This window comes from Lissotriton helveticus, chromosome 9, assembly GCF_964261635.1.
Source record: "Lissotriton helveticus chromosome 9, aLisHel1.1, whole genome shotgun sequence".
In the NCBI taxonomy this organism is placed as follows: domain Eukaryota; kingdom Metazoa; phylum Chordata; class Amphibia; order Caudata; family Salamandridae; genus Lissotriton; species Lissotriton helveticus.
Window position 1 is genome coordinate 284056896 of NC_136070.1, and position 14039 is coordinate 284070934.

Sequence of the window (14039 nt, forward strand, 5' to 3'; positions counted from 1 at the left end):
TGCTTGGGTAACAATCAATCGAATGGAGAGTGAAGTAGGCGCGACGGGTTACAACGGGGGCAAAAGCCTGCGCTACCCACCCTTCACTATCTGCAAAGGGAGAATACTCCTATCCTTCCCCGTTTGCAGACAGGGAATCTCTCAGAACACAACAATCAAATGCGTAATACTAGTATTTTCCAATGACAATCAAACAATCAATTCGCAATTTGTCGTGTTACACGACCTTACCCGGACCGCATGGACAGTTTCTCGTCTTCCGTTTCCAGCGCCCGATCGTCCTCTATTCTCCGTAATTGCTGTGGCACTCCTGATGGTTCCCAGTCAGGACCGTAGATCACTCGAGAGAGGTCTGCTCGGAACCAGTGAAGTTCGGATGATCGGCTGCCAGACAAGGGTCTATCGGGCAGGAGCTCTTCCCGATCGTTGCAGTCGTTCACTCTGTCGTTGGGACCTCTCCCACTGGATCCACGTGTCGCTGATGGGCTCCACGTTGGGCGCCAATTGTTAAACAAAGGGTTCAGGCAGATCAGGTCGATTACCCCTTTCAAGGTTTGCCCGGCGTCAGCCGCTTCTCACCCAACTCACGATTATCAAATAAAGAGGCAGGCGCTGGAGACTGGAAGGCAGGAAACATGAGTTTATTTCCGACGGAGCAGAACACATCAGATCAGACAACGAGGTATCGTTTCGAGGTGCTCTAACCGCATCTCTGAGGCCTGGCCTCTTATACACAGTTTTATGGCTTTATTACATTTGTGACATCCGTGGTATTGCTTTGAAGTACGGAAAAGGCATCTTTGGAATCCCCGGTTCAGGCCCGTTCCCACACATATCTACAGTAGGTGTCCCCACCCCTAATCTCAGCATGATGGCTATCGCGCAGCTGGACATTCCGCTGGGAACAGAAATGCGGGTAATCGATCGGATCTGGGGTGTGAGGGCATTGATTAATCCCCGCTCCTTTGAAGTGAGGCGAGGTCCTACTGTAGGGGCAATAAACTGCATCTGCTGGGCTAAGTGATGGCCTGGGATCAGGCCGAACAATCGGGCAAGGAGGAAGAGGTTATCAAAGGGCCTGTTTTATGAATGAGATGAAAGGGTGTGGGGGGTTCAGCACGGGATGTGGCTCGGAGGCAGGGTCACGCTGGAGGTGCGTTTAGGGCCCAAGCAGGAGAGACCGGGGGCTGTCAAGGGTGGGGGGTGTGTGCTTGCGAGGCCGGGGAGTGAGGGGGTGAGACGCGCTGGCTATCGGCAGTGGGCAGAGAGGTCATGACACAAAAATGGCTACTATCTATGTTCGTGATGGGGCCTAAAAGGGGACAAGATGGCGGGGCCACTGTTTCGTGACTTTCGCTTTACCTTCAACAGTGGCGAGGGTGAACACAAATGAACGCCGCTTATGTACATATACATTGTCATTTTCCACATCCTCTCCCTGACGTACGTATCCCTTTGGCTGTCCACCTGTTGCAGTTGTTGCGGTGTGGAGCGCTTCACAGATATCCATCTTGGACCCGGCCATACATAAAAGCAAAAGACAAACACAAACCGTTAGTGTTTCTGGCTTCCCGGCGATAACTGCAGTACACGTGCCTGTCTTACATTGCCCTCACATGCCAAGTTTTAGATAAGATTAGCGCCAGATGCATTCTCATTAACTCTTCCAACTGTAAGTGTTTAGCATAGCCTCAGTTTGTGTCCCGTGTGATGTGTTTACATTAGTGTTACGGAGAAGGTGCCCTGTAGAATGACCTTCATTAAGGAATAGTACCCAGTGTGAAGTGCAGTGACACAGTGCATGGGGTCCAAGGTAAATACAAATAGCGCCTTCATGACTCCTTAAGGGCGATACACAGTGTGAAGTGCACTACCATAGCACATTCGTTGTTATTAAAATTCCGCTACAGATCAGGACATCACTTCCTATTCCTGTTTTTTTACCCACGTCTCCATACCTAAGATAACAGTATGCAAGGGACGGTCTGTTTGCCCGTGCAGCATCAAAGGCTTTACGCAAAGAATTAGCACAGCCCTAACCATGCCAGGCTGAAAAATGGCACCAGCGCCTTTTTAGATCCCCACTTTGGCTTCTGGTAAATACCACCCCAGCCAACCTGACATGATCACAAGCATCCCCTGACATGTGTTTCACCTTCCTCAGAGAGATATAACCCTGTCCACACCCGAGTGCACACCGGGTTTAAGTCTAAACAAAACCCCGTTCAGAAAGATAATGATGCATAGATATATACCAGAAAACCAAGGCAGAAGACTCTGGATAGACCTCAACAGGGCCAGGGTGTGTTGGAATATCAGCACCCCAAGAAAGAGGTCATTAGCGCGGAGAAGTTCCCACGCTTGTTGTAACGATCAGTTCGGTTGATGCCATTGATAAGAGTCCTAAAAAGAGATGAACTTGTGAGCTAAAGCTTTTTCTTCGCGTGGGTCCCCATGTGTCTCTACCTTGGGTGATTCCTGGTGGCCCCAGCAGTTCTACAGGCTCTAGGCCTTGTCTGTATGCCAGTTGTGGTTCTTATACCACTTTCTTGATATATGGCTTGATACGCCCCTAGAGCTCAACGTATATTGTGCTAATTTACTGTGTGTTAAATAAGTTTACTGACTGTAATTTTTTGCCTCTGGCCTCATAAAGGGACTAGAGGGGTGTGTTCAGAACAATACTTATATTTTTTTTTGTACACCTAGCGTGATTCTCCTTTTATTTACTCATTAATGAGATTATAGCCTGGTAAAACAAGCTGCTTTACATTCCTCCAAGGTTTAGCCTGAAGGCTGCTCTCTACAGCTACCACTAGGATAGCTTTCTAATAAGGTTGTTTTTTACCTACCACCAATAAGGGTCGTTTGGACTGGTGCAATGTGCCCGCTATCATAGTGGACAGCATATGCCAGGCAACCCTCTCACAATACGATCACCTGCTTTCTTCCCCAAGAACAAATGACGCCATTTCCACAAGCACCTCAATGGCTACCTGATCTGGCTAGATCCATGTTTAAGGCATTTTGCACCATCTACAGAGCATCTTCAAGGAAAAGGAGTACCACTACAAACCAAATGTAAGCAACGCAGACAAAACAGGGCTCCTCGCTCAGAGGTTGCACCTCTGATTCCCAATTCAGGTTCCCATAAGTGAAAGAATGTTCATCTCCTGTATAAAGAAGAGGACATTAACATCACACTGTGCATTTCTCATCAGGGCTATAGGCAGTGCTTTTACATCACACTCTTCGAGCGTTACGTGGATGCAAGATGTTTATGATTGGCCTACAGGATGACTCACTCTAAAGGCTACACCTACCTCATAGTTTTCCTTTATATAACCCACTGTGGTAGCCGGTGAAGTTGTGCCGCAGCAGAAGACTACATTATGCGTTCTTTGGGTACATTATTGTGTAATACGCGCCGCCTCCTGAAACTTTGTGCAGCACGTTCTTTGGAATTGCTCCTAAAGGAATAGATACGCTCACGTCTCAAGATAGCAGAATGACTCACTTGTCGAATTATTTAAATTTGCGTATTTAGTACAGAATCCTGTTTTTAACTTATACGGACGCATAGGGACACCCCTACCTATGTAATAGCAACATTAAATGTTTAGAGGGGTTCTGACAACTTTTTGACTTGGCGCCACTGCACCTATTGCACCATTAAAATCATGACCCTACTGCACCATTAAAATCATGACAGAGATCGTGCCCATCCTCTGCATGCATAGGGTTATTCCCCCACCCGAGGAGCATGCCAGTCCCCGAGGCGATTACCCTATCTTTTTGGCAACTGCGGTTGAATGCTGTTCCGGAACACCGCGCTGACTGTCACTTTTAGAGAAATTGAAGAGAGGCCGGGGGTCGAACGCGCGGTCTCATGCATGCGAAGCCCGTGATCTACCACTGAGCTACATCGTATCCCTTACATCGGGTCCATATTTACGAACCTGCAGTATATCCCAGGCACCCACAGGCATGAATGGGAAAGACCTGCGCCAGGCCATCAGTTGACCGAAGATGAGGGTCTTCTGGCGCATGCATAGGCCCTCTATGACCTCGCTAGTGCTTACTGGTCACAACAATGAAGTGATCGGCACTATACTAGCATACAGTGAGTAATACTTTTCTTTCGATAGTCCCCCAGGCAAGTAGTATGGCCTACAAACTATCAATAGGTGGGTCATCTATGCGCTGGAAACCAATCTTCCCGCAGGGGGATCTTCCATACACAGGCAGTCCCATGGCCTTTTCAAAATCTACACAGATCAGACTGCGCCCAGTGGTCCCTGCACTATGGGGCCTTGACCCCTCATGTAAGCCTGCATTCTGAAATAGTCGCTAGCAAACCGCTGTCAGCTGCGCATGCCTGTGAGAGAGTGACATTAGCGCCGACAAACCTCATCACACGAGTGCTGATCAACTCCAGTCGCGCACCGACAGGGCCCCCCACCCTGCAACCTTAGAACATATGCTCTATTAAAGCCCCATCTGTCTTATTTTAGAAGGGATAGTCGTAATAAAATAGCGTTCACTGTAAGACTGTCTGATGTGTTGGTCTTTCCCAGTACTTACACAAAATAAATAGCATTTATATAGCGCATACTACACATGAAGAGGCGTTGTAATAATTTAAATATCGCTATTTTTTATTTTAAAGCACTATGGGTAGAGGAAGCTTTACGCTGAAAAAAGGCAACATTGGTTTATGTGAAGCTTACAAAAGTGTGAATCTTCTGCCTAAATCAGGAGGGTTTGCAAGTATACTCGAAATTTTGTCAAATTTACTCATGATAGACCCCATTTAAATGGCCTCTGCTGACCATATGAACTCTGCCTCTTATGTGTCTTTACCCCACATGCCTCGCTTCAGAGGTTATTTGAGCAATTTATGATGTCACATCCGAGCAGCCATTTCAATTAATCATCATGCTAAAGTCGTTCTAGTTTTCAGTCTGCACCTGGACCCTGTTCTAACCATAGTTCCTGGAGCTGCTCTTTCATTCCTTTTGTCATGTTACGACACGTTATTAAGAGGTGTTTGATCGTTACCACTGTGAGAGGTTAGACTTCTTGAAAACACCAATATCTCTTTACTCGCTCATGTGGTTCAGTGGATGCCACTTGCCAACGATGCGCTGTCCACGTGGCATTGCATTTTCTAATCGTTTATCAACCATAATAATACTGTTGCTTTTTAAAGCCTACCCACTCTCTACACTTTCCCCCCGGGCTCTACAAGCAAGACATAGCTGCAGAACCAACCACGTTGTGAAACGGGAGAAAAACAAGCCCAGCAGGATAATTGCGCCAAACCTGGCCGGGGAACTTACGTAGTAACTCTCGCCACATGCAACCGAAGGCCGCCTCCAGCAAACAACGGTGTGCCACTGGGAACTGCCGCGACGAAAGGTGCTCCCACGTCTTCACTCTGTCGTGGGGCTTCAGGCAGTGATCCCCCTCCATTTTCAGATCACGCTCCAGACCGCCAATTTCCCGTAGGTGAGAGCGCAAACCTGCAGAAGAGACAAAAGAGGGAAAGCGAATTACGGGCCACTGTTGGCCCACGGCTCTCTCTGCGCCTCTTCATTTCGCCGAGATGCTTGTTCACGCCGGCTTCTTTGTATATAGCACCGCCGGGACTTGAAGCTTCCTCTCCTATCTACACGCCTCTACGAGCGCAATGACGACCTGCTCCCCAGTCAGAGCTCCTAAAACAACCGTCTAAAAGGGGGGCCACGACCATCCGTTTGCCCTCTCCGCGCCTCGTGTTCTCGCGACACCTGTAGAGGAAAATTAAAAAGCCGAAAATTAAAGGCCCCACAGCGGGGCGAGGAGCGAGCCTGGGAAGCGCGGTCACAAAGAGCCCGCTTCCCGCGCTCCCCTGGCTCTTAAACCCCCCCTGAGCCGCGATCCCGCCCCCCCCCCCGACCCGGAAGCGCAAAACTGCTTCCGGGTCAGATGGCGGGACGCGCGGACCAACCAGGACTGGGAGGGGGGGGGCGGGCCCAGCCATGTGTGCGTGGGGGGCGAGCGGCCCCCCTTTCCCAAAGCTGCGTCGTCCACCTCTTGCCTCTTTAATCTTGTACCAGACACTCCCTGCCCCTTTATCTCACTCATGCAGGTGCCTGCTTCCTCCTTGTGTGACAGTTCATCCTTTCTCTTCCTCCGTATTTCCTGTTTGTGTGTTTTTCCTTCTTTTGCTCTCGGGAAATGTCTGCTACCGAAACATAAGTGCCAGTCCCCAAAAATGAGTGCCAGTGGCACTCACCTGAAGCCACCGGATCAAATTAAGTACTGCCTGATACACAATGTTTATGAATAAATGGGTGTGCAATCAATCCAGTCACCAGTCCCAGCGTTGCCAAAAATGCAACTGAGGTTGGACTAATTCAAGGATTAGGTATGGTAAGTATATGACAAACCAGACCCATTTAGAAACTCTGATGCTGAGGTCGGTGTGTACCACTCAGAAAAAGTCGTGGTCTCTTCACTCTTACACAGATCCTTACACCTCGTCCCAAATGCCTTAGTGGAAGTTAAGGCAGCTTGGTGCCAGAGGTTTACTATTTATTTATGCATTTTTATATAGCGCGGACTTTACCCGAAGGCGTCAGAGCGCTTCACATTAGGAACAGAAATGAAACATAATGAGAAACATTACAAAAGAACAGATTGCAAAAACATATGTTACTTACATAAGGTAATAGTGACAATTGTGAGCAAACAAAATACATGAGGTAGTAAAAATTGTGAGCAACCAAAAATACACGAGGTAGTAAAGGTAATAGTAACAATTGTGAGCAAACAAAATACTTGAGGTAGTAAAAATTGTGAGCAACCAAAAATACATGAGGTAATCAGAAGTGCACAAGAGGAAAAGTGACAAGTGTGCATTTATAAGAGAAAACAGAGTATAATTTGAGGTATAGTACTGAAATAAGTGCTAGACACTCAGGCACAAGAAAAAGCGTTACGTAGGCAAGGTGGCACTTGTGCAAGTATCAAAGGTAAAAACATGTGAGAGGTAGCAACCGTGTGTTACAAGGGCAGAGTGGTGTGTGCATGTTACAAAAGGGCACCGAACACCAGTACATGGAAAATACTGCAAAAAGGCAGACACTCCAACCACAGGAATACACTGGGAAGGCACTTCCATGGTCATGGAAAGTAGAAATTATCAGTAGTGGGAAGTCTTCCTCACAAATAGCAAGAGGACGTGAATTACTTTTGGAGGTGTCTCTGGAGGAAGAGAACTTTGAGGTCCCTTTTGAAGGCCTGGGAGGAGGCGGTGGTCCGGAGCTGAGGCGGAAAGGAGTTCCAGATTCTCACTGCATTGCCTGAAAAGGATTGGGCCATTGTTCTTTCCTTCTTGAAAGTGGGAGGTTCAAGCAGTAGATTCTCCGCATTGCGTGAAGGTCTAGAGCCTCCAGAGAGTTTCAGTTTATTCGCCAGGTAGCGGGGAGAGGAGGAGTGCAAGGCTTTGTGGGTGATACAAGCGGTCTTGTAGATAGCTCTAGCTCGAAGGGAAGCCAGCGGAGGGTGGATAACATCGGTGTGATGTGATCGCTTCTTTAGCCCCATAAATGAAACGAGCTGCTGAATGGAAGACAGACTTAAGTGGGGACAGGTGAGATTTGGGGAGGCCAGTAAGAAGAGAATTGCAGTAATCTAGTCTGGAGAGGACCAGCGCTTGCACCAGGGTTATAAGGTCCTGCTCCGGGAAGAAGCGACAGATTCCCCAAAGAAGGCGCAGTTGGTAGCGAGCAGATTTTGCAATAGAATTGATGTGGGGAGTTAGATTGAGTTTTTTGTCTAGAATGACACCAAGGGATTTTGCACTGTCGACAATGATGGGTTTATTGTTTAGTAGATTCATCTGATCCATCCATGCTTGAACCGGGGGAGGAGAGAGTGAGGAGGAGAAGAGGAGGAATTCAGTTTTGGAGGGATTCAGAATCAATTGATGAGTTGACATCCAGTTTTGAATGGAGTCAAGAGTAGATCTTAGGATGGAGAGATGTGGTGGCCATCTTGACTTTTCAATGCTTCTGTGCTGAAAGGACCCCCTGGTTATTAGATCATACAAGAGATAGTGCTAGCTGGTAGTAGATTCACTGTGAGTCGTGATCTGAAAGGATCCAGATTAGATTTTAACAGCAGCGAGTGTAAGAGTTTTAGAAGTTCCACCAGGAGTATGGGACCATCTTGATTTTATTGGAAGGGTGGCAAGAACCTGGGACCTTATGTTTTATTTTCCTGGTCACTTCACAGCACTATGCTTGCATATTGTCTAGAATGTGATCTGGACAACACTTTGCACTGTGCTGGATGTATTTATGTGTTACCACAGAAGGAAATTGGGTGCAATGATTTGCAGATATCTTGGTCATCAATAGTAACTTCACATGAAGAGATGGAGGCCTTCAAGGGACTACATGCCCCCGTCTGCACGTTCACATGCACGAAATGCCTCTAAGGGGCAGGGTTGTATTACTAAAAGGGGGTGTTTTGCAAACTAGACAACAAGGGTATTTTCCGCGTTCTTTGGGACAGCTGTCTGCTCCCTTTGATGTCCACAGCTGTCATTTGCACCGTAGAAGCTGTGACTCACAGACAGGTTGCACTATGTGAAGGCTTACTGACTGGCAAAGGTAGTTGATAACTTTTCAATCCTTTTCAGTTGCATGAATGGTCACGAAACACTGCTTTGTTTTCTTGTGAATCACAAAGGATGGGGGAATGCTTCCTCCTTTCAATGAGATTCAGAAGACTTTGCACCGTTGACATTGTTAGTCAAATGGTATTCAAAGTGTGCAATGGGTGCCTCGTGTGTCAATAATTACCTCTATTGCGTATGCACCAGCATTTACCTTGAATGTCCTTATACATCATGGGTGCTCCCTTTGCCAAGAATTACATAAAATATGCTTGCGCCAGAATTTTGCACTGATTCCATATATTATGGGTGACCTAATATGTCGGGCCAGCATTTTGTCACAGTTTTCTGCTAAAACCCTCGTTTGCATTGTTGTACTCCGGTCACATATTGCCCCCAGTGCCTTAAATGCCAGAGCTTACCTCTAGTGTGCCAATGCCAGCATTCTGCCATGTGTGTCCCTTATGCCAAGAATTATCTTTAGCATGCCAGCACGAGCATTTTTATCATGGGTGTCCCTTGTGCCCAAAAGTACTTCAATATGCCAGCTCTAACATGTTACCACTCATATTACAATAATTACCTCCAATGGACCACAACCAGCATGTAGCCATTGCTGCCTTTTAGGCCAAGAATTTCCCCTGATACACCAGTGTCAGCATGGTGCAATTGGTGCCACATAATCCTAGAATTACTACTGGTATACCAGCACTAGCATTATGACATTTTGTCATGCCTCTGCAATCCACACATTGACACACTATGCCAAGGTGAGCAGCAGACTTTCAAGCAATAAACACTCACATATGCACTCTCACTCATGCCGTACACTCACTCACTCACTCGCTTACTCACCTAATTATTCTCACTTATGCTCACTCACACACTTGTTCTCACTCATGCATTTTCACTCACACACTCATATTTCCTCACACCCATTCTCACTCAAACTTGCACTAATTATTCACCACTCACTCTCCCTCACACTTATTCTCATCATTAATTCTCACCCTTCCCACTCGTTCATATTCATGCTCACTCATGGTCATTCTCTCTCACATTTCCTCACACTCTTTCTCATTCATACTCCCTCATTCTCATTCAAACTCCTTCTCTTTCACACTCACACTCATACTTCTTTTCCAGTAGCGGTCGGCAGTAGGTGTTTCTGTAGGGCGGTGACGTGGGAAGGGGGAGGGGCAGGGTGGGGGGTAGTAATGTATGGATTATGGAGTTTTACAGGTAAGTAAACATTTAAATAAATAAAACGAATTTCGTTGCGCGCACTGCATCACATTTGGTGCATTCAAAGTCACTTACTCACACTTATTGCCATTCACACCCTCTTTCACTCACTCACTCACTTTCACTTACACACACCCACACATATGCTTAAACATACATATGCACACACAAACACACTCTCAAACATGCACACACCCAACATTTGAGATGTTTTTTGTTACTTGCCATTAGCTAGCTAGACCCTCCTGGGAGGTACAAAGTTCCCCTCAGACTCGGCCTCTAAAGCAGGAACTGAAAGCTGGAACCTGGGCAGCTTTTAGTCTCTTGGCGTTTCATCTCATCATCTGCCAACTTGTTACATCGTGGAATGGGCCTAGTGAAGTAACTGAACATTTGCCATCACACACCATCACAAAATAGGAAAGGGTTGGATAACAGCTTGATTGACAGGTAGCCCTGGGCAAAACAGGGCTGAAGTCCAAGGCTGCTTTTCAGGTAATGCTGCATGGAATCATAAATATGGAAAGCTGGATGCGTGTCAGGCCTATTAGGGCATGGCTGGTACGTCTCCAGCCCTGGAAAACCTGTCAGATGGGGAAACAACCTTTTACAACGCAACTTTTACAACGCACTACCATTACAACGAAACTTTTACAACGCAACATCCATTACATCGCATGCCATTACAACGCAACCATTACAACGCATGACACTACAACGCATACCACAACAACGCATGTCATTACAACGCATACCATTACAACGCATAACATTACAACGCATAGTACCCTTACACTATCCAACACTTACCCTACTGTTGCACCCCCTGGAGTTAGAATAGTAATTTTTACCCCTACACTATCCAACACTTACCCTGCTGTTGCACCCCCCTGGAGTTAGAATAGTAATTTTTACCCCTACACTAGCCAATACTTACCATACATGCAATGTAATGTTATGCGTTGTAATGGTATGCGTTGTAAAGGTAGTATGCGTTGTAATGGAATGCGTTGTAAAGGTAGTTTTTAAAAATTCGTTGTAACAGAATGCGTTGTAATTGCACAATATAAATACAATTAAAAAAAGAGTATACAATAAGGAGGAGGGGATGACGAAACTCATAAGGGGGAGCGGCCACTGGCTTTGCGAAGGTGAAAACCTTTTAATACATAAGGTCCCTGCTTTATAAATGTTCACAATGATGAACCAACAGGATCTGCCGTGAACACAGGTATGGATGGTAGATCAGTGTCCCTTTGTTGCGTAGAGCACAGCCAGAGCACAATCTAAAATCCACATTCACCACTGTCATTGTATTGGTCATAGGCTGTTCATGGACATCTCTCAATTTACCTGCCCGCTGTGGGCAAACCCGCACTCACTTGCAAATAAAAGCTCTAAGGGGCTACGTAATTGGTGGATGTAGAGATCACAAAATTGACTTTATATAACATATTATAAGTACTAATATTTTTTAATGAAGTTCAAAACAATTTTTTCTACTTGTGTTCAGTTTCAGGGCTTCTGACAGCTATTGTAACTGATATGGTGATTTTAAAGAGGGTCACACAGCCAGTGGTTAATTTGAGACGGTGGTTATAGATGGGACCCCCCAGGACTAATCTTTGGGGACAAGCACCTTTTTTTTCAGACAGAGCAATATAGAGAAAAACACCCAAGAGGGAAAGAAGAAGGAAGAGACATATCGATAAATAATGTGACAAAGGGAGAAAGCAGAGATCAAAAGAACCTGCAAGAGTGAGATAAATGATAAGGGAGTGTCTGCTGGTGGATGATAGGGGAATTGATTTGAAATCAAGACTATGCAACCCTGGTATTCAGGATGCTGTAGCGCCAGCAGGAAGCTTCCTAGCAAAACTTTGGCCCAAGCACTTATTCTTTTAGAAATTAAACACTGCACACAGCCATACAGTGTGGCTGTACTGCTATTTATGCAGTATTTTGCACAGGAGGACTCAAGTAAAAGTCATACTCTGCTGTAATTACTTGATCCTTATGGTTCGCGCTTCGGGTAGTTTTTAGTTCATTCTGCCTTACAGGTGCCTTCATGGTGTCTCCTTCTTCTGAAAGCATCTTCTAGCAATGGTGATATACTGGGAAGCCTGAAGAATGTGAAAAGTGCAGTTGTGCTGCAGGCCCCCAGTGGTTTGTGCACATCCTGTAAGTGGATGCTGATGCCTTCACATACGTAGAATGGTGCGCTAGCAATGTGTTTCAGGGGAGTGGTCCTGTCCCCTTCCAATCTGGCCAATCTATTCTCTAGAACCTATTATTTCATTAAGACTTCAGAGCAAACGGTGAAATGACACATGGTAACATTAGTTACCTGCAGTTTCTGGCATTAAAACCCATACAGTCTGACCGCTTCTTTGATTACTTATTATTCACAGACTCTACATGGGTCCTAGCTGTACCTGTTCCTACAAAGAACATTGAAATGCTTTTCTGAATTTCAAAAGTTTAGCATATCGTAAAAATGCATTTTGCCCTTTCAAACCCTGTGATTTTGCGGATTGCAGGGGTTTCAAACTCAAAATGGTTTTGTATACCTGGCCCCTTGTTCTCAGTTTGAGGCATTTGCTGAATTACAGACCTCTCATGACTGTCTCTTCACTTTAATTGTATGGAGAACAAATGGAACCAAATCATGGCATGGCAAAGTACAACCCCTAAATCTAGATTTGTGTGCAGAATTATGAAGTTTGGAAAAATGTGGATGGAACTCTTTGTATTATTATGATTTTAGGGAACTTTGAGGGTGCTTTGATGATGTCCTCAGTGAGATTAATGTAACCTTCTCTTTATCTTTAGTTACATCTCTATAGATACAACGCTCCAGAGGCTGGAGGCTCATTCCTTCCACAGTCTGAGTAAAGTCACTCACATGTGAGTAAGCGGTGTCTTTTACCAATATTACACTATCTCTTTATATCATTATTTATGCATTTTATTTTAGGTATTTTTATATCACAGACCTGTCATCAAGGACAATGGTGTGCTTTACATAGAACAATTAGGAGATGCAGATAATAAGTAACCACTAACAGGGGTTGTGGGAAAGGGAAATGGAACCTTGGATTATAGCAGAAAAGAGGGGACAGTTGATCTAAAGAGACACATGTTTTGTGAAGAGCCTTATGGTCTTTCCGGAATTAAGTTTGGGTTAATATTGAGGCATCAATCAGGATTTCTTGAATCTAATTCTGGGTGTGCATTCACAGACAGAGCCAAACCTATGCAGTTTGCAAGGGCCTGATTCACAAAAGTAATCAGAGACAAAATCCTAACTTTACGACTTTCAGTATTCACAAAAGGCATTTAGGAGTAGTAAAGTTAGGATTCCTAATTTTACTACTCCTAAAATGAGACAAAATGCTAACTTTACGACATTCGGTATTCACAAAAGGCATTTAGGAGTAGTAAAGTTAGGATTTTGTCTCAGATAACTCTTGTGAATTGGGCCCCAAGTGTCTTTTGTCTCTATCAGTGAATTTTTCTGATTGCCAATGGTAGCAAATGTCTTAGAAAAAAAATGTGAAAGGCCTTTTCAGAGCGTAAATGGTGAATTTTGATTTAAGTTCACCCAATGACTGTATAAAACTAAAGATAGACACCTTTTAGCATTTAATCAGCAGCTTCTGATACATTTTGTTCACTTAATCACATATTTAACAAACACAGTATTTACTGTACATATTAGTATATATTTTCAAGGACAAGGTATATACAAAAAGGCATTTTATCTGTCTTAGTAACTATTGTTTTATTACATTAATTGTGCTCTTCAGAGGTTCTTAACTTCTTTTATGTCAATTATTGTGATGGCTTTAGGATCAAGGTTCTCGGACTTCACTTTCTGGAAAGATTCAAGGAAAATATGTCACTTTCTTGAGTTCATTGCGGGCAAAGCATGTGCAATGTCACTTCCTCTGCAACTGGCATTTTGCCGAATAAACGTCCAGGACTAACTTTACCCCAGAATGACTTGCCCTTCAGAGTCAACTGCTCACCTGATATCTTCCCAGGTTAAAAAAGCATGTCCACCTCTGGAGTTATCCATGAGCTAAAGTATCTTCCATTTGATTTGAGACACTCAGAGGTTTTA

The 14039-nt window shown here is 45.0% G+C and overlaps 1 protein-coding gene across 1 annotated transcript in view; it reads left to right on the forward strand.

Annotated features, from left to right (window-relative positions):
- TSHR (thyroid stimulating hormone receptor) overlaps window positions 1-14039 on the forward strand; it is a 384579-nt gene that overhangs the window by 25597 nt on the left and 344943 nt on the right. The window contains exon 2 of the mRNA XM_078662049.1: window positions 12746-12820. Within this exon, the coding sequence (XP_078518175.1) occupies window positions 12746-12820 (75 nt within the window). The remainder of the gene's footprint in view (window positions 1-12745; window positions 12821-14039) is intronic.